Here is a 21,618-nt window from a genome sequence, read left to right on the forward strand (position 1 = left end):
GGCCGCCATATTGCCGAGCACTCCTCCCCTCCACCCCGCCCGGGTCCCAGCAGCACAGAGCCACAGCTGCGGCGAAAGGAGGAGGCTACAACACACAGACCGAACAACGCTGCCATTGGGGAGGACCGGTGATACAGCAAAACCAAGCGCCACATCGTGGAAATTCAATGGGATGGATTAAACCTTTTTACGCCACCGTTTAGCGATCGTATCGGGACTTACGTCACGGTGCCACGGATAAAAGCTCGCTTCATTTGTAGCTTTCTTTGAGCGTGAATACCTAAATACGTCTCAGTTGGAGCCCGTGTTTAGCTCAGCGATGATGGATACTTGAAGCTAGCTAAGCCCGACGTTACTTCTCTCCCAGGCGAGTAGCGGGTAGCTATAAACTTGCTCGGTCGCTCGTCTGTTGCCCTAATTTTAATACGCGTGGCCATTATCCCGGACAGTATGTTAACTCGTGAGTAACCAAAAACCACAAACTGAAAACGCCGGTAAAATACAACTGGTGTCAGCTGACGCTAGCTTGCTAGCCACACGTAAAGCGGCTACCAGCTTCGCGTGTCATTCGAACATTTTATCGGGAGGAGGGAGTGAATATAGCCAGTAGTGCGACATTTCGCCTTTATTTCAGATAGACCGTCTGATCAATAATAATCACAAATTTTTCGAGGGGGTTGTGTTGTCCGTTCATCGTAGTTTCGTCAAAACGGCGGCGTTAACGTGCTTCAACTTTGTTACATACTGTCAGAGACCGACTACCGCCCGGATTTTCTTAAAATGCATCATCCGGACCCCACCGGAGACTCTGGCAGTGTTAGGAAGATGTCGCAGCCGGCTGCCTTTCATAGAAGGGGGAGCAACACCGGCAGCGGGAGCGGCTCCTCGCTGTCAACACCGGTGGCCACCAACAGCCACGGCTCGGCCGCTGAAGAATATCAGACCTCCCTGTTGATTCAGTGCCAAACTCCAGCTGGCTCATCCTCCCCGGGTCCCCACCATCCTCCTTCCCACAGCCTGAATCTACATTCCCAGGCCACGCAGTCTGCTGGGGCTCAGATGAAAAAGAAGAGTGGTTTCCAGATCACGAGCGTGACGCCGGCGCAGATATCTGTGAGTACCAACAACAGTATTGCGGAGGACACGGAGAGCTACGATGACCTGGATGAGTCCCACACAGAGGATCTGTCGTCGTCGGAAATCATGGACGTCTCTCTTTCGCGGGCTAACGACGTAGTCGGGGCAGAGAGGAGCTCCTCTGAGGAGACGCTGAATAATTTTCACGAGGCTGAAACTCCAGGGCTGCTGTCACCAAACCAGCCTTCACACCCCCATTCTCTGAATCAAGCGCCGCAGCACGGTGGGGGTATGGTGAATGGGACTGTGCACCGTCATCCTCACCATCAGAACCACGCCCAGGGCTACCCACTGTCTTCTGGTTCTGTGGGCGCCTCAGCTACCCATGCCTCTGTCATTCAGAAAATGCCTTCTAATGTTGGGGTCTCTCAAGAGGCACCCCCTGCAAACATTGTTTCTCAGCCTGCGGTGATGGTGGGCCTGGGATCCACTCCTGGAATGCACAGCTCTGCTACGGGCACTCCAGTTAGTATAGTTAATCCCCAGACCAGCAGTGTTAGTAATGTGAATACGTTGAGCTCTGCCAATGTGCCTATGAGGGGGGGAATAAGCACGAGTGCGAGCAACAGCTCCAGAGGGTTTCCTCTCAATCCGAAAAGCGGTGCTGCGGGTGGTGGAGGTGGCTCCGCAGCATCTGGGGGCAACCTCATGACTAACAACAATAACACAGTGATTCAGCAACAACAAACTCTCAACTCTAACATGTCTCTGACTACGACAACCACTTCAGCTGTTACTGTTGCCAGTGCCTCGAGTGGAATCCAGGGACGACAGGCTTCCGCGTCTATGAGCGCCGCTGTTACCGTTTCATCTATTCCTGCTCAACCTTCCCCAGCGCCTGCAACAGTGGTTGCTCACACCAGTTCTCGCTTCAGGGTGGTGAAGTTGGACTCGAGTTCCGAGCCCTTCAAGAAGGGTAGATGGACATGCACTGAGTTTTATGACAAGGACGCCCCAAACTCTGCTTCTTGCTCATCTACATCTGATGCTGGCAGCATGCGGCAGTTTGTCTCTGAGAACTTTGCTGGGTCCTCAGAGAGGGAAAGCACAAGTGGTAGCTCTGTGAGTAGTACTATGAGCACAGTGAGCCATTATATGGAAAGTGTCTGCAGCGGGGAGACTGGGGTACCCCCAGTTTCCCAACACGCACAGGAATACGCCTCCCCTCCTCAGGGTTTTCAAGCAGGCCTTCCCGGTGGCTTCGTGGGTATGGGTGTGTCTCAATCGCAACCGCTTTTAAATCCCCAAGACATCACCCATTCAAATATCAAGACTAACATGGTTGCCTCGACTCCCCCACACACGAATCCGCCTGTACCTGTGCACAGCCACTCGATCACCAGTGGAATGCCTATTTCTGCGTCGCCCCAGCAACAGCTTACCTACGCGCAGGCAGTTGCGAACCAACCCCCAAGCTCCACACAAGGCCTTGTGGGTGTTCAGCAGCACCAGCATTATGGCGCACCTCCCCAACACCCATCTGCTGCCCCGGTACAAATGAGACCCCCCGAGTACAGCCAGGCACATCAAGGTATTCCCCAAGCTCCCGCCTCCCAGCATCGATTGAACCAAGCTGGACTAAGTTCTTCAGGGCAAGGTAATGGAGCATGTCAGATGATGGGAGGCCTCCAGCAGTCACCGGTAATCCTCCAAAGTCAACCCCACCAGCCCTCGTCTCTCCAGGCTAGTAACTCCAGTACTGCCTTTCATGTCGGAGTAGCAGCTCAACAGCCACCGAGCCTTGCTGCGCACCTGGATTTCCAGCAACAGAAACCACAGTCTCTCCCAACTCAAGTCCAAAACCTTGGTCTGTGCACCCAGTTACCCACTACAATTCAGAGCCAGGTGGCTGCACCCAGTGTGCCTCCAAACTCTGACCCCCATGCCCTGCCACAAGTTCTCAATGTAGGCAACAATAGAATGCTCCCACAGGGTGTTCCCCAGAGTTTGTCCCAGGACCTCAGCAGTACCCAGGCCCTGGCCCACGCTGCTCAGGCTAGCGCCCTCTATGCTAGTCTGCCCACCTTCACTACTACTCAGCTGCAGGATGCCCAGCGACTCCTCCTTCAGCACCAGTCCGCTCTGCTGGGATTGCCAAAGCTTTCCGGCGGGGACTCGGGATCTGGATCGAACGCTGGCCAGGGTCAGGAAGCTGAAGGCAACGCTACCATCGCCAGTGCCTTAACTGCATCAGCTGGTCTTAAAACTCTGGATGGAGAGGAGGATGGGTAAGAGACTTTTTTTTTTTTTTTTTTAAATTTCCACTGAATTTTTGTTAAACCTTGAGTTTGTCCGTGTGTTTATTGAACAGCTCAACATTTGAGTTGCAAAACTGCAGGGTTCGAGTCGGTCCGGTCATTGTCTCAGCTCTGCAGGAGGAAGAGCCTTATTAGTTAGTTAATTAGTAGACAGTGACCAGGCTGCTACAATCAGATCTTGTCCTGTGTCAGTGGAACATAACGCAAGGCTCATCTGGCTCTGACGCATATTCTCCTGATGAAGTTGATTTGACATTTTAGTAGCGTGTCTACTTCGGTCCTCACTGTCTACATTTTCAGAATACTTTCACTGCTGTGTCTTCTTGTGCTGTAATGCAGGGTGTACAAAATACTTATTTTAAGAGAGGTTTTTGATATTTCTGCCATTTATGGGTGACCTTTTGAGGGAAGAGATGGACTTGTTCACACCTTAAACCTTCACTAAAAGCTTATTGATTTTCTTCCGAGCGCACTCTTGTTACAATCTCTTCTTCACGAGCTACGTTTTACAGTTATCTTGTATGAATTGAATGTTTGCTTAGAAGTTGAAATCCAACTATGAGCTAAAGTGAAACACTTCAGTTTTTGTATAGTGTTTTCAATACAATACTTTTTAGCACGTGAATGTAAAATGTGAATTTAAGAATCGAAGTGTCATTTAAGGCTGATAGTGTATTAGCCATAATTCCCTCTGTGGTTTGATGGATACTGAAGGTTGGTTAATGTTATCACATGATGTGTAACTCTGAGGAATGTGAAATCTTTAGGGATCAGATGGATTATTGTCTTTGATGATAACTAGAATTTGAAAGACTTTAAAGTTGACAATATTGCCTTCAAGAGTTGTGATCACAGCTCCTTTATGATGGTGTTCTTTTCGGAAAGAAAGCTGCCATTCATGTCCAAACTCTGTGGTGCACAGTGATTAAAATACGTTTAAATGTCAGTGATGAATAAACAAGATTGCTTGGAAATATACAACAGTGGGCAGCTGGTTAGAGCGTCTACCTCACAGTTTTGAGGACCAGGGTTCAAATCCCGGCCCTGCCTGTGTAGAGTTGCGTAGGTTTTCTCGAGGCACTCGTGTTTTCCTCCCACGTCCCCAAAACATGCATGGTAGGTTAATTGAGTACCAGTACTCAAAATTACCCAAAGGTGTGAAAGTAAGTGTGGATGGTCGGAACTGGCGACCAGTTCATGGTGAACTCCTCCTCCTGCCCGAAGATAGCTAGGATAAGTTCCAGCACTCCCTTGAACCTTGTCGCGATAAGTTGCTCGGAAAATGGATGCATGGATATACACCAGTGACTTTTCTAAATTACATTTGGCTTGATTTTCACCTTTTGTTTGAGTAATTTCCATATATTTTATTAGGGTCGTGGATTAATTAATGCACGACTGCAACAGTTGCTCCACGCAGCTTGCTTTTGTTTTTCCTGTAGTCACTTATGGAGGTACATTGGCTCCATTATAGCAATAAAATAAATAAAACAAGACCTGTTTGCAAGCTCGTATTGTTCAACATTAATATGCTATTTTACCCCCATGATCATGTCTTCCTTAATTTTCAATAAATTACAAGCTATTGCTTCTTATGTAAAAAGGGGTGGGGTGTTAAACTAGTCATCCCCACATCCAGATGATTTTATTTTTCTCAACAAAGGACTGAGAGCAGTGTAATTTTAACTCGGTGGGAGTGAGGTTTTGAGGATTTTTGCCGACAAGGTACACCCTCTTCTTTTGTTCAATACAGAGGGAGAAATGTTCAATGTGCACAATGATTGTATAGGAGATGTTTCAGAGAGACTTTTGCTGCTTTTACTTGAAACCTGTTTGTTTTTTTCCCGCTTAATCAAGTTTGGTATGATGTCAGCGATCCTGATTTATGGCCTTGTTAAAAACGTAACAGCTGCCATTACTTTAAACCATAAATGTTCCAATTGTTAGGAACTTTTAATATAGTATCAGTATATCTGCCTGCTTACAATTCCATAAAATTTGTCACTGAACTAGAATGTTATGGCGGTATATGTGGGGTAGTGACATCTTTTATTTGAGATTAAACTGAAATGTGCCCACTGTCAGGAAACAAATCTGATTCCTGCTTTCTTAGCTTAAACTTGTAACAGAACTCAAAAAGGGCATTAGTTTTCCTTTTAAATTGTCATAGTGGTTCTCATTACCCGCTAGTTTGGAGACAAATCTAGAGCCAATCTTGGCACAGAGCATTAATAAAGGTTTCAGTCTGCTCATTGTGGAGGAGCCAGTTCCTCTCATCAACATGATGAACTCTATCTGGCAGGAATGTATTTAGAACAGATTGGTGGTGAGGTCTGTGGACCATTAGTACTTTCACAATATGTGGTGTTGCTTCTTTGAACATAATTTCAGACTAGGGTTGACACAGGAGTTGATTTTGACTCCTGCTCTCTCCCAGTCTCAGAGAGATGGATCTCACGCCTTCACTAGACCAACTGAATGTTTGGGGGGAGAAACAAAACAATATGGCCCAAAACCAATATCTTACCTCCTCCTCCCCTGTGACATAGATTTTGATATTCAGTTTCTCTTGCAAATCACTTTATAAATGTTAAAATCAACCATTTGCTTCATAAAATGACACCAATATAATGACTTAAGCAGACACTACAATCTGATTTTGAAAATCTCCATTTTAAGACCATGCAAAAACATGTACGCAAGAGTATTCTGGATGGGCAGTGGAGTTTGCTGCTTATTGTGAGAGACGCACCGGCAGAGCGTGAAAGAAGAAAATATTACATGAGGATATGTACTCAGTCGCGACATACTCAATTTATACAGCTCACGAGCAACAACCCATGACATATCGAGTACATTCGATAGACAGTATCTCCCACCCGTACCTCAGACTGTCGGGGAGTGGAAGGTCTTATTTGTAATCATGGTGGTTCATGTTTGGTTTAGGTGGGTTGAATGGTGGAGTTAATGGCGAAATCATAACCAAAGCGCTGTGTAGATAGTGATCAAATACAGCATTCCTCTGGTAATTCGCTGTGAGATCGATTAGGTTTGGGCCCGTTACAATTGTAAAGTATATCGGCGTTTTAAAAAGTCACAGTTTCAAAACTGATAACGCTTTGTCCGCAATATGACCTTTTTTTTTTCTATTTCATTGAGTTGTCAGTGCAGCCAAAGTGACACAAGCCTTTTTCTCTTCTGCTGTTTGTCTGGGCAGTCAGTGTCCCATACGACTTTGCTACTTCCCGTAAACTTCGGCTCTCATGTAGAATAATCAAGGGAAACCTACAGCAGAGCACAACAAACGAGATTAAAGCAGTTTGGTGTTGCTTGTTTGCAGACTGTGTCGATCAGCTCCAGTCTGTTCTTAATGTATTGTTAGCCATCTTTTGCTCCTCTAATTAATCAAATCTTCATCTCATTAATTCCATTTTTTTTAAATCAAATGGCATCTTATCGGTTCTGTGGGCATTTGTGAGTGTCAGTAATAGAGATGAGCATGTGCAGAAAAGTGGGTCTGATATTTGATCAGTGGAAGTCTATACGTGAGAAGCATTTGTTTTGTGTTCGAATAGTCTGGGTGTATTTTAAAAAGTTGAACTTGGTCAAATTTAGGTCTTTACATTCAAGTCAGGCTTTTTCTATTGTACAAATCAATTTTTGGTGGGCTACCTGCATATAAATGGAGACATAAACATAAAGTGCTGTCACCTTCTCATTGTTTTTCAGACATGTTTTTTTTGTGATGTTCTGGCTTGATACAGAATGGGTGGGGGGTCGGGGGGGTGGTTGATTTTGATTCTTGTATTTTGCAGCATCTGAGGTAGTGTCAGAGACATAGGAGAGTTAAGGTGGGAGCTGTATCGACACCTAGGAGCACAGTGTAAGGTTTTAACACCAATGACTCACGCATGCTATTTGAAAACACACTTCTGTAACAAAACCGGATTTGCGTAGGCAAAGATAAATTTGTTTAGCAGCATTGTCGCAATTTTAAAATTCCGCCATCGATACAATACCTGCATAAAGTATCTCCAATTTTGAAATGATACCACAGTAAAAAAACAAAAATAGTAAATACATTGCAATAAAAGATTACAAAATATGGAACTTTAAATTCCATTTTTATTCATTCAAAATATGATATAGTGGTGGTATTAAATTCTAACTATTCTTCTTCTTTCCCTTTCGGCTTGTCGTTTTAGATGAACGCATATTTGTTACTTACAAAACACAATCTGTCATTTTAATATAGCCTTTTGCTGTTTAGACACTGAATTAGCAGTCAACATTCAAATCACTTAATTGTATAATTATGCATTTATGTACATTTTAGTGCTAGAATATAGTGTACAATATTTCATTCAGGTTTTTTTTTAAAAAATGGTAGAATAAACTGCAACTAGGCTTTGTATTTTATTGCAGATTATACCTTTTTTATTTCATAGCTTCTCTGCTTCAGGTGATGTTCCACCACGACGCCGTACAGTTAGTGTTTGTGCGCGTTTGTGTGTGTCCATCAAGGATGAATTAAGTATGCAGCAGTCTACTGCAGAGCATTTGTCCGGCTTTTGTTCTCTCCACATCAACCACACTGTCATTTTTTTTATTGGGGGTGGGGTGGGGGAAAGAGAAATCTTCATAATCTGACAAACTGTTCTCGGCAAGTACCAGTACCTAAAATATTAAGAGCTATTGTGGACACCTTGTCATTTTGGAGTCAAGAAATACTCTTTACTAGTGCTGGGTGATATTGTGATCTAGAGTATATTGTGGGCATGACAGGAAAAATGTCTGAGCCATTTCTTTAATATCCTTTCTGTCAGTTAAATTAGGTACACGTTCAATGAATTGCCAGTAACAGAAACGGCGATGACAGTCAACATACTCAAGATGTTAAATCTTTAACAATATTTTGACATTGCACTGCCGGGCTCCCCACAGCGTTAAAAAAAAAAAAAAAATCCACTATTTATAGATTAGCACTCAAAGGAAAGATACAATACGGCAAATGACCACATTCTTCTTTGTGTCTTCTCCTTTTTATCGACGTAATTTTTTTAAATGACACCCCTTGTGTTCAGACAGATACCCCATTTGGGAAATAATGGTACATTTAAAATGAGATGAAAAACCCGTGTTACTTCTTTTAATTCTTATATTTTTGATACACTCAATAAATACAATGTATAAACTGAAATCTACAATGTATTAATTTGAAATTGGCTCACTTTAAATGTTTTTTGAAGCAAGAAAATAGTTTACTGCTATCCACTTTGCACAATATGAACTTACTGGGGGGAAGTGCTTATTTGGTGAAACATCTCATTTTCTCGTGCACATATTCCTAATTGCCATTCAGCCAAGTGAAAGTATATTTTATATGATTGTCCGATGGAATTCTCAGTAAGATAGACCCAAAAAAAGATTTCTGTACCTCCAATTGCAGTACTAATGGAGGCAATTCTTGTTTGTGACAGATCTGTTTGTCACTTCCAAATAAGGTGGGGGGAAAAAAGTAAACATTGTATGTTGTATCATTTATAATAATAACTGAAAAGGTAGTATATTAAATATGTAGTACATTTTGAGATATTAACTGAATAACTCAAAATGTACTATATTGAGGTGTATTATTGATACTGTATAAAATGAGCCACAATGTTCATTTTTGTACACATTGCCCAGCACATGCTTTACGAATGTAAATTTGTAATTGTTTCAATACTAAGGTGGGTGTGCTGTCCAAAATGAATCAATTTTGTCGATCTTGTACCAGGCGGTTGAAACACAAAATAATCTTGCCCCTGGCATTGCAGGCAGCCAGTGCATACTTGACGTGTTGCTCATTGTGTTGAGCTCAGTGTGATCCCAACAATTCACACAGGGAGGAAGTGACCCATCTGACCCAATGCAACTTAGTCAGGGCTACTGAAGCTGATTGAAACCATGACTGAGGACACAGCAGATAGGACCAGATGGAACTAGCCTGAGCACCGCTGGCCCAGCTATATAAAATCCTTTTATTCTCTTTCTTAGTGGAGGTTTTTGTTGTGGGTTGCAGGTTTAAGTTTATGCGACGAAAATACCAGTGTGGTAAACAATATGTGATGTGCCAGTTCGGGCTGTAGGATTTATAGTTTTCAGATTGCTCATACATTACTGTGTGTTTTAAGAATTTAAGTTTAAAAGGTGTTTAAGAGTATGGTAGATGTTATGAGTGGGGAAAAGAATAATAAAATTCTGGTGAATTTTATACAGTTTGTAAATCAAAATTATATGGTCGCCGCTTTCCGGGTTTCACGTTGCGGGGGTGATTTTAAAACTCTCCCTTGGAATAAATGAGGGATTACCGTAAATTAGGCATTTGATGATGGGAAATGTTGAATAATGAAACACAAGAATTAGTGCTTGGCTGTACAGTACACTTTTTCACAGAAGCCCAGCTGTAACTACATTACTGTGAACACCAAATTGGCAGCTAAGTTCTCTAGAGAAAATAATAGAAACGGTGAACCATAACCTAGCACACACTACTGAATACTGGAAATGAATTGGTTACCCCGTATGTCAGCCAAGGGGCATTTATGAGGTCAAAACTACCGTAATTTCCAGCCTACAAAGCGCACCTGATTATAAGCCTCACCCAGTATATCTGTAAAGAAAATACCACAGTAGAACAGCACTAACAGGGCTGGTTAAAGAAAAAAACATACCTAAATCAATGAGACGCGGCAGTAACACAGCAACACGCTAGCACTGCACTAACGCTAGCATGGGACTAACAGGGCTGGTTTAAAAACAAAAAAAATCTGTAAAAGTCACTTCCTCGGCACATATATTCCACCGGTCTCTCTTTCCATTTCCGGTCGAGTAACCCCTTTCGCCCGTTTGGGAAAAAATGCACAAATTAGCCGCATCACCATATAAACCGCTGGGTTGAAAGCGTGTGAAAAAAGTCACGTTTTATAGGCTGGAAATTACGGTATATTGAATATGTATAATATCAGAAACGTTATGTGAAGTCATTTGCAGTAACTTGCACACAATTAGCGCTGTCATGATAATTCATTTGTCAACTCTTTGTTCAACAAACAAAATGGACAGGAAGGAAGCGTGTGGATCACTTTTTAAGCTAGCCGCTAGTGGGCTCACGGAACGCCCGTGGACACTCTTTCAGGTGTTGGTTTTGTCCAATATGTCACAGCATTGCCCTATGTGCAACTCGTAAAGTCGCACAACAGAGATACCTAAGAAAAGTACTTAAGATAGTTAATCTTGTTGTGTTCTCTAGATCGAACACTAATAAGCTAGCCTGTGAGCTAACAAGCTACAGAATTTGGGAGCGAAACACCTCATTCCACCACGGCAATATTTAAAACATCAGCGCTTTGTTACGAGTTGTTTATAGTCCACAACACACACGGTTAAGTTTGCAAGCCCATGAGCTAATAAGTAGACTAGACACGGGGCTAAACAGCTTGCGCCACCAAGGTGAAGTCAATTAAAACATCATTGCCTCTCCAAGTAATGTGTTTTAGTCCCCAGTTAACACAAACATGGAAATGTTCAACATTAAGCATAACCTCAGTGGAGACACCTTATTCAGTCAGGAGTTTACTTGAGCAGTCCAACCACACAGTAGCTGGATTTTACATAGAGAGTCTTTTGTAATTCCAATTGAAATAATTTTGGTTGAAGATCTCTGGTCAGCCATTCCAATTGAAATAATTCCGAATGAAGGTTTCTGGTCAACTGTTTACCTGTGACATAATCTATTCTGATTGGGTATTACGGTACATGATGTGCACTACATTTAATCAGAACAAAGTGCGCATGCCACACGTGCTCACTTCATTGGGAACCCCACGTCATTTAAGATAAGTCTGTCGTCTATTCAGCGCACCAGTTATGATTGACTTTTTTTAAGTCCAATTTAAAAACAACTTATAAAAGTTAAAATCAAGATCTTCGTTGCGTGCTATCTTCCTTGGCACCCGCCATATTTATGTCGTACACAAACAATGGCGTCACTGCACATTTATCTCAAACTGAAGAATCCACAGACAGAGCGTTTTCCGCCGATTCTGAATGAGCCACTTAGACATTGTGAAAATTGTCTTCTGATCAGTTTGGTAAAAGTAAATTCCAACCCTGTGAAACCGAATGAAATTCCATTGGGATTTGGCCTTTTTATTCAGATTGAAGCGTTAAGCGTTTTCATTTGGTTTGGGCTTCTAAACCGATTAACCGCCCCATATAAACCAGGCTAGTCTCTTCATTCTTTATTTCAGAACGAGGGGATCCATATGTGTTCATTCTACATACCGTAGTCACATTATATTTGAACATATGCAAGGTTCTGCAGTCGTTTCTGCACTATCAACATGGAACTTGCAAATGTACAACACTGTTTCGGAGTGATGTTTTTATGACTTCACGTGTTTTGGTCACATGTGACAAAAGGGATTCTCCCAAAGTAAACAGCATTTGTTATTTGTTTTGCAGTACGACCCCCCAACCCCCAATCCCCACCCCTTCATTCTCACCACACAGGCCAACCGAGAGAACACCAGAAATCAACAACAGAGCAGCGACGTGCTGTTAGTGGATATGTTTGCGATCTATGAAACCCCGCCTCTTGTGTCAACGGTAGGATGAGCAAGGAAATCCTGAGCAGTTGTTGTTGGGCCTCTTAACAATGGACGTTAGAAGCTTTCACTGACGCTTGCCTTTTTTTGTCTATCAGCGTTATCACCCTGATTCCGTCTTTATTCTGACAGTCACTTTAGAGAGCAACATACTGAAGTAAATATCACTTGTTTAAAAAAAAAAAAAAGAGCCCTGAACACGTCAGGAAATATATTTAAATCACTGTTTATGTGGATTATTTGTCAATGCCTCCTTCCATCTGATGGTTTGTTCATCCATCAATGTGTATGAGTGCAACGGCGGTACTAATGACTTGTAATGGATGATAATGGGTAGTATTTTAACCCATTCATTTGAGAAAAATGCTCTCCTTTTCACCCTTTGCACAAACACAACTAACTGGGCGCTGCATTATGACTGCTTGACTTGAAAAAGCATACAAAAAAAAGCTTTGCCTGTATTGGGAGGAAAAAAATGCCTGTAAAATGTAATTAAATATTTGTGACACATTAGCCATCTAATTTTGAATTTCTTATTCAGCAAAGTAACTTGTAACCAAGACATAAACAATGCTTTATATGATTTAATGCAGTACGACCACAATGCTAAACATGCCAGTACCTCTTTAGCAGTGTCAATCAAGAAGGATTACTTATATGGCAGATGCTTTGATAGCCCTAATGGCTTGCATCTCATTAGACGTCACAAATGATCATAATATTGTGGCTTGTTGGCGTACCTTCACTACTGCTTAAACTGTTTTTTTTTTTAAGTCAGTTTTACATTCATCAATTATAGTAAAGAAAATTCTCTCCAAGATTTGTTCAATTACAGGGGGCATCTCAGTAAATTAGAATACTGTAGGAGAGTTCATTGTATTTCAGTGCTTCAACCCCTCCCCCCCCAAAAAAAAAAAAAAACTAAATAAAATACTTTACACCAATTCCAACCTACCGTAATTTTTCTGGCCTACAGAGCGCACCTGATTATAAGCCTCACCCAGTACATTTGTAAAGGAAATACCATTTGGTATATACATAAGCCGCCCCTGTGTAAAAGCTGCAAGTGCCCACATTGAAACACGAGATATTTACAAAGAGAGACTGTATACAGAAAGAGTTTTCAAAGTTTTAATACCTTAGCTTAGTTTAACATAGCAACAACACGGTAGCATGTACAGGGCTGATTAAAAAAAAAAAAAAAAAGAAAAAAAAATGGTGTAAAAAATAAAAAGCCGCAGCAGCTACACAGTAGCAACACAGTAGCACAGCACTAACAGGGCCAGTTAAAAAAAAAAAAAAACATACCTAAATCACTGAGACGCGGCAGTAACATGCTGGTGCAGCGTTAACAAGGCCGGTTAAAAAAAAAAAAACATATTGGTAAAAATCATTGAGACACAGCAGCAACATGCTAGCACAGCGCTAACAGGGCTGGTTTAAAAAAAAAAACATATCTGTAAAAGTCACTTCTTCGGCACATATATTCAGTTTTAACCTTTTCCACTCGAGTGCCCCCTTGCGGCCGTAAAAAAAAAAAATGCACAAATTAGCCTTATCACCGCATAAGACCCAGGTTTGAAAGCGTGTGGAAAAAAATTGCGGCTTATAGGCCGGAAATTATGCTAATTTCCATGTTAAAATCTTTGTTTTTATGTAACATTGTAATATCTTGGACATGGTGAAATCAGAATATGGGTTTTTGTTTAGCTGGAAGGTTCACCCTGTGTAGGGAGTCTTAATTTTCTAAGTGGAACTGGAGAACTAGATGAAGTTTTGTAATTCCAGTTTGCTGAGATGCACCATTGTAACAACCATTTATCTAGGTTTGACTTGGTTTCTAATTTCAGCTATGCGCACTAAGCAGTTTCCGTTAAATACATCCCTTCCACTGTTTCAAGTTTGCTGGTATAAATATTTGATTCCATAGTGATGCAGGAGATAGGCTTACATGAAAAAACATGACGTGCTGTGGCGACCCCTAATGGGACAAGCTGAAAGCAAAAGAAGACAGGGATTCTTTAGTGTTTAATTGCTCCTTAAATAGTGTGATGACAGTTTATAACAGACTCATTGTCCACAGTTTGACAATAATAGATGTCCTGAAATGTGAGAGTCAACTGAATAATTATCATAAAGTAATTTTTACATTTTTTAACTTTGTTTGGGGTGCATGCCTGTCTTTGGGACACAAGTTTATCTAGTATGTCGTTAACTTTATAGACTAAGCTAAGGATTGCTAGTTGTACTTTCTTGACCGAATCTGGTTAAAGGTAATCAGGATTTTAGAATGGAATGGCAGAATCTCAGAACTCCTTTTACAATGACAGTTTTGGCTATTTTGGAAAGATTGCTGCTGCCTGACCTTGTGGAAGTATCTTAACTTCCCAGTCTGGAGCTGTTAGCCATATTGTCCCACAAGCAATGGTGGTCGTCAGTAGCGTGCTCTTGAAAAAGTTTATGTTACGAAGAAAATAGTCCTCAGATGCGCTTGGCGAACGTGCAATTCTGATGAAAGATATCCTGTTAGGCTACAAGGGGCCCGGTTGATTCATGTTCCAAAGCCTATAACACAGTTGACGAAGTGTCTACAATGGATTAAGGCTTGCGGAAGAGCGCACGTACGACTAAATGTGAACGATGTAGGGTGTATGTTCGAAGGTAAGGGAGAGTTTGATTGAATTATTATCAGTGCTTTATTCATTGCAGGAGAACAACTTTCACTTTGTTAGTGTATCACTGACCTGCTGAATTAAGTGTGTAATGTTTTATGCCAAAGAGTCTGGTTAGTGATACGTAAATGCGCGATGTCATGCAAGAGAAATGTCTATTTACCCATTTGTATCACATCTGACTTTTAAGACAGAGCACTGGGTTCCATTACAAGCCAAGTCAAACTTTTTAATCTGGTGACTACTGACTGTCATCATTGTTTCAATGCACTTGTAGAAAATCGAACCTAACTTACTTATAAAGACTACAATGATATTACTCATGATCTTTCCAAGTAAAAAGTACTCACCCTGCTTTACATCTGCAGTACGATTCCACTATTTTATCCTGTTGGATTTCAACATGTTTGTGAGGCGTCAAACTTTTTTTTTGCATTGGTCGCCAACATTTTGCTTTAACTGACATTGGGTCCTGCTCTGCCAAAATCTTAATTCCGTGTTCATATCGTTGTGTGAAATAGTTTAGACCTCTCTGTAGAACTCTCTTGGACAAGTATGACGTATTTGGCCAAAAAAAAAAAAAACATACCGCAATATTATCTGTAATACGCGTTCGAGAATCGACTTCAAACCTGTTGTGTTCAGTCGCCGTTTTGGAAGCTTGTGGTACATGGCAAATGTAGCTAAGGGGTGCGGAGCTTAAGATCGCCAGTCGGAAAGGTCCATTGTCCCAAGAAATGATTTATTAGCAGCTTCTCACAATGGGCCAAATTCCCAAGAATCAATGAATGGATTATTATACCAGAGAATGTTGGTCCAGTTCTCTAAATCACTTGCCCTTGTTCATTCCCAACAGTTCATTCATAAATGCCTTTGAGTCAGTTTAGCACTGTGTGAAAAGTTTCTCCTTGAAAACCGCCGCAGAAAAAAATTTTCCGATCAGTCATCACGAGTGTTTGCTTTGATCCAGTGGAGCTCTGGGAATACACAAATGCTGATTCACCGTGTAAAGATTTTGTTTCACAGAGGCTCAATGTTTGACTTCTGTTCTGAATGGAGATCACCGTTTGATCGGTAACGCATCTGCGTCATTCAGCATGATGACGTCTTGATGTATTTTTCAGTTGTGATCTCGCATTATCATGCCGCTAAATACCCTGGCAATGTGCTGAATCATGCTTTGCATTCCTGTAGCCACAACACTACGGTTAGCTTCAGAAATGACGGAACCCCCCCCAGAAATAACTCTGGTGGAGGTGCCAACGTTCAGCTGTTTTATCCTCCCTTCTTTCTGTGTTCAATTAGTTTGAATTCAGTTCTACCACTTAATGGCGAGCACATGACACTCCATGCGATCCGTTGGAAAACCGCAGCGTTCGCTGTTTCTTATTTATGTGGCTCGTTTGTTTTTAAGTTATGGTGTTTGTTGCAGACATTCTGGCCAGTAAGTAGGGTTTCAAAGTCCTCCAATCGTGCTTTGTGCAAGATAATCCTCTTCTCAATGCACTGTTGCTGAATATGGAAAGCGACAGGAGGGGGTTGGTGGGAGTTGAAGTCTCGGTTACTTTTTTTTTTCCCCTCTCAATTTTAATCCTCAGTAGTCTAGCCAGCTGCTTCTCTTTTATGTTGGTTGATTTAAATGCCTGTCGGGCTGCTGTAGGCATTGTCTAACGTGTATTGCGTCTAAGCCGCTAAGAGTGCCCCTCAGATTTTCTATAACCCCAAATGCATTTTTTTTTTGTTAAATACTCACCCATTTACAAAATGCACCCAACTCCTTAGCCCTAGAAGTTTGCCAAATGTGGACACATCACTTAACAGTGCCACTGAATCCTTTCCATGCGCTTTCACCTTGTAAAAAATACAACACTGACCCCGTGTGGTCGGCAAGCTCCAAACGTCCTACACGCACCGAGCTAAATGTGCCTTTAAGGCAACACACGTCATACATTTCAACTGCCACATCAGCATACCTGCCAACCAGATGTTACTATTATGAAGGGAAGTTGCAAAACATCATTTTGATTATTTCAGAGCTGTCATATGGGGTATTTTCATTATAGATTGGTTTATGAAATAAGTCTTCAGTTGTGAATATTTTTAGTTTTTTTTTCCCAGTGAAACAATCTATCGACCAGGGATTCCCAAACAGTGTACCGGGGTACATTAGTGTGCCGTGGGAAGTTATCCAATTTTATGTAATTGCTAAAAAAAAAACCCATTTATTTCCAAGAAATAATGCATCTTTATTCATCTATTTATGCCAGTGAGGCACAATGACAGACAGAACAAAAAATCCTCTTCTATTAGATGGCAGGAAGTACATACAGTAATTAATCTATCCATTTTTGGTGACATTTACTTTTGTTGGTGTGCCGTGAGATTTTTCAATTGTAAAATATGTGCCTTGGCTCTATAAAGGTTGGAAATCACTGCCATAGACTGGCTGAAGTGTTGCTTGTTGAAAAAACTAACACAGATAATAAACATTGCATCAATTCAAACTGAGGCGCAGTGCGTTATGAATGATCACTAACATGTAACTATATTGCAGCCATAGATGAGTTTCCATCAGACCTTGGCAGATTGTTCCATAGAGCAGGGGTGTCAAACTCAAATTCACAGTGGGGGAAAATTTTAAATTGAACAAAGCCGTGGACCAAGGTTGAACAAATTAACCTTTTAAAATGGAACCAGACAGGTGTGTAATACCGGTGGGCCAGCACTAATATTAATTGAAATTTATATTTGGCCCGCGGGCCAGAGTTTGACACCTACGCCATAGAGGTGAAGAAATGCTGCAAACAGCCATACAGACCAAAAGTGGAGCACAAAACATCAGAACTATACAATGAGTAGTGACACACAGATAACAAAACAAATGGCTTTATGTGCTAAAAAGATCATTATGTAAATTGTCTTAATTTTTAAAAGTAACCTCACACAGAGAAATTGGAAAAGGGCCCCATGGATGGTAAGAATGCATGTCATCCTATTGCGCAAAGCTGACCTGTACACTTATTACAAATGTATATACCAGTCCTTATAATATTCCGTCCTTTTCCTTTTAGGAATGAACATTGTTGAATGTAGTTGAAATAAGTGGCAAAGCATTACTTTAAGCTGTTCATCCATGGCTGGAACCACTAAATTGAGAAAAGGCACCATAAAAATGCAAGTTTGAATCCAAATTGTGTGGTGTTTTTGGGCCTGTATGTGTAAAGTTTAAAATAAATACGGTATATTATTTAATATCGAAATCTTAATCATTTAGGAAATCTGTACTTTTTCTTCTGAAAGGAAGGATTTTTACTGTTTATGAGCTATTTTCTACATCTGGCACGAGATGGCGCTGCTCACCAGCCGGTCTGTACCAAACTGGAAACAGGACAGACTTCAACGCACCACATCGACTTATCTGTTGAGCTGTGATTGAGTCAGTAGTGTATCCACCGTTAATTTTCAGAAACACTGGAATAAGTAGGATTTTATATTTTTAAGATAAATTGAGTTTAGAACTACATTGTTACACAATTGTCTAAAAGTAACAACTAAGCCTTTCAGAAATGATTTGATGCCCAATCATGACACTCATTTGTTTCCAGTTAACCTGTTGCCCTTTGGAATGTTCCAAACAGGTTTAAATAGTGTATTGTTTTCAATAGCATTTCTTAACTTTCTCAGTCTTTTGTTGACCTGTCCCAAGTTATCCCAAATTCAGTTCAATATCTAGTGATCAGTTGATTGTTTTCAATTAATGGAATATGGCATGTTTTTAATTTCCATCCCGTTATTCAAATCGGCTTTTCAAATGGACACTGTAGATAATACACAACCAATTGTATGTATGATTGAATAACTGGTTTGGTTCACAGGTCATAAAAATATTGTTTTCCAAAGTAAAAGGAGATGTTTTCCAATGTTTTTTTAGTCTGCTTTCCTATAGGTCAACAGAAATATGAATATTTACTGTGAGAGGCAAAAGCTCCAAGGATTTGGACAGTTTGAAAAGGGCCTCTAGATTAAGAGATTAATAAAATAGTTTGAGTAATTTTCTAATCAGTTATTTGCCAATTAATCAATTAATTATTGCACCTCTTACTATGTAGTTTATGATTCAGAATGTTTCACTAGCAGGAACACAATGTCACGCCTTGTGAAAATAAATATCGGAGCAGAAATACAAGGAGGACTAGCATAGTGAAACTGGTCTGGAGGTTTGTAATGACCTCACTGTCCAAGCCATGTCGGTTGTTTGCTCCTAAACTGTGCTTATCATAGATAGCTCTGCTGCCGTCGCCGACGAGGGAGTCCTATTTAGTTAATCCACTCCACGGCTTGCTGCACGTCGTCTACACTCGTGATCTCGCTTTAAGGCACACAAATTAAACAAAGAAAAAGTAAAAACCCAACCAAACAATGACGTACTGTTTTCTTTTGTGTTTGATATTTCATAAGTCAGTTCAGTAGTTTTCCATATTCCAGTTGAGACTCCCAATTTTCATTTGCATAGTTAAAAAAAAGAAGCATGAATATTGTCGAAACTACAGGAAAATCATGATGTGGGTCTGTGTAACTGTTGATCCTTCTTTAGGTAGAATGTGGTTGCCATTGTATAGAAAACAAAAGGATTGGTGCTTAAGTGGCCAACTGCTGTTGCAGTCGTTAAGAAGTCGTTGTCTGGTTGCTTCGCTTGGCATGATTTTGTCCGGTATGAACGTGAGGCGCTGCTTTCTTTTGCTGCTAATCCATTTAATGCCAGTTTTCACCCCACATTACTCAAAACTCGTGCTCACGCACACTTATGTAACGTGGATCTTTTGTGTGTACATGTGCATCTGTGTTCAAGTGTCTCATTGCTGCTGTCAGCAAAAGCCGGAGACCCACCTGTACTAAATGCTCTATACTTCTTCTCCATTCCATTCTTCTTTATTTATTTATTTAAACTATTGTACATACATTGAAATTATTACCATGTACTCTCATGGAAAACATTTGTTATTGTCCCGAGCTTAAAGTATTTCGTGTATTGTCCTCTGTTCCTTGCACATACGACTGTGAGTGAGTAGAATAATCGTGATTTGTCAGTCAAGACCAACCATTGTTGCACAGTCTCACGCTCAGGTCTTAAACTCAAGTCCCGGGGCCCAGATCCAGCCCACCTGACCACTTTATGTGGCCCACTAAAGCAATTAAAGTGTATCTGCTGCATGATTCTTGCCAAACAGATTTTAAAGTTTTACATCACTCAATTATATAAGCATTTTTCCCCAATTCATCTATAAACAAAGTGAATAGTTGCTTACTTATGAGCCACAATTTTCCAGTGTGTGATTTTTAAATTAATTTTTTTGTTGACATAACAATTAGCGTTTACACAATTGGGATTTTTGCAGTTGATCACTGATCAGCAAGTTTTAAAAAAATTAACTGATCACCAATCTGATCACAAGATGGTGCAGTGAGTCTATTTAAATGACCTGTTCATTTACTGTGTATACTTGTGTACTTAATTGTTTGAAAATATAGCTTTACAATAACTATCGTTCATGTATTCATGCCATTGAGCCCGAGTGATAGAACAAATGAATGATCTTCTATTCGATGGCAGTAAGTACATACAGCAGTTGGCGTCTTTGTGACATTTTTGTCTGTTGGTCTGTTGTGAGATTTTTCAATTGTAAAGTATGTGCCTTGGCGCCAAAAACATTGCACAACTCGCTGCTCTTACAGTACTACGTTGCAAGACACTAAAAATATTACAGGAATACACTATATAAAATAAATTGAGCTTTTGGATTCAGATACTGTGCTATACTATACTGTGTTTACAACAACGTGGAGTAAACGTCTTGCAGCCGATCAATAACTCCATTGATCGATCTGTAAGCTATAACATTAAAACCGATCCACCGATCAGCAAAAAAATGCCAATTATTGTCCGATCCGGACAGGGCGATTAAATTGGTGTAAAGTCTGATAGTAGTTGGTTGCAGTTGAGTTAAGTAGATGAAGCCCAATGATTGTAAAAAAATAAAATTAAAATAACGGGATGCCGTGGTATCGTAATACAAGATTTTATAGCAGTCGTCTGACATAGTGCAATCATGAAAAAGCATATTTGTGTTTGTGGTCTTATCTGCACAATACGTGTTGTCTTGTTTCAGCCCTCTTGTCTCGCTCATTGCAGTTTGTTTTTTAAATAACTTTATTAGGCGTCAGGTATTTACAGTTCTACTTGAAAAGATGAAAAAAATCTAGATATAAATACTAATATGTAAACATAAACCAGCTTTTAGATTAAGATGTATTGTGCAAGATGGCGACAGCAAAGGTCTTAGAGTCGATCAGTGACATATTTGATGGAATCAGTGAATTACGACATCAAAACCAATCAGCAACAAAGTGTCAATTATCGGCGGATCCGATCAGGCCAATCAAATCGGTGTAAAGTCTAGTCATAATCAATTGTCATGGCAATTTTGTAAATGAAGAATAATAGTGATGTGACTATACAGTTGTGGTTTTCATGGTCATTATGGCCTCATGAGGGAAACCATAACTATGACTCATCAAAAATAAGTTTACACTGCACCATTGGTCGACCGGAATATCACTTTCTCCTTCTCTGCCGCCACTTGCCTCGTACGTAGTGACCACTAACGGCGTGCTGTCGTCAGCCCAAACGCTCCCATAGAACCCATCTCTCTCTTGGAGGCCAAAGTGGCCACTCATCATTCCGAGCCCGCTCTATGGCTGCCTCACTCAGTTGCTCTGTTTCATTCTCCATAGTCAGGGTTTGACTATGGAAAACCACTGCCAGGCCCTACTGGTAAAGTCTGTGCACACACTAAACTATCAAACTACAGTTCAGCCAAAAGCCTTTACAATTCAACAATT

At 40.9% G+C, this 21,618-nt stretch overlaps 1 protein-coding gene across 1 annotated transcript in view; it reads left to right on the forward strand.

The window, feature by feature from the left end:
* The first annotated feature begins 29 nt into the window (after positions 1 to 29).
* The window catches only part of LOC133512359 (TSC22 domain family protein 1-like), a 35,231-nt gene continuing 13,642 nt past the window's right edge, over positions 30 to 21,618 (forward strand). Inside the window, exon 1 of the mRNA XM_061841915.1 lies at positions 30 to 3,365. Within this exon, the coding sequence (XP_061697899.1) occupies positions 781 to 3,365 (2,585 nt within the window). The 5' untranslated portion in view covers positions 30 to 780. The remainder of the gene's footprint in view (positions 3,366 to 21,618) is intronic.

This window comes from Syngnathoides biaculeatus, chromosome 14, assembly GCF_019802595.1.
Source record: "Syngnathoides biaculeatus isolate LvHL_M chromosome 14, ASM1980259v1, whole genome shotgun sequence".
NCBI lineage: Eukaryota > Metazoa > Chordata > Actinopteri > Syngnathiformes > Syngnathidae > Syngnathoides > Syngnathoides biaculeatus.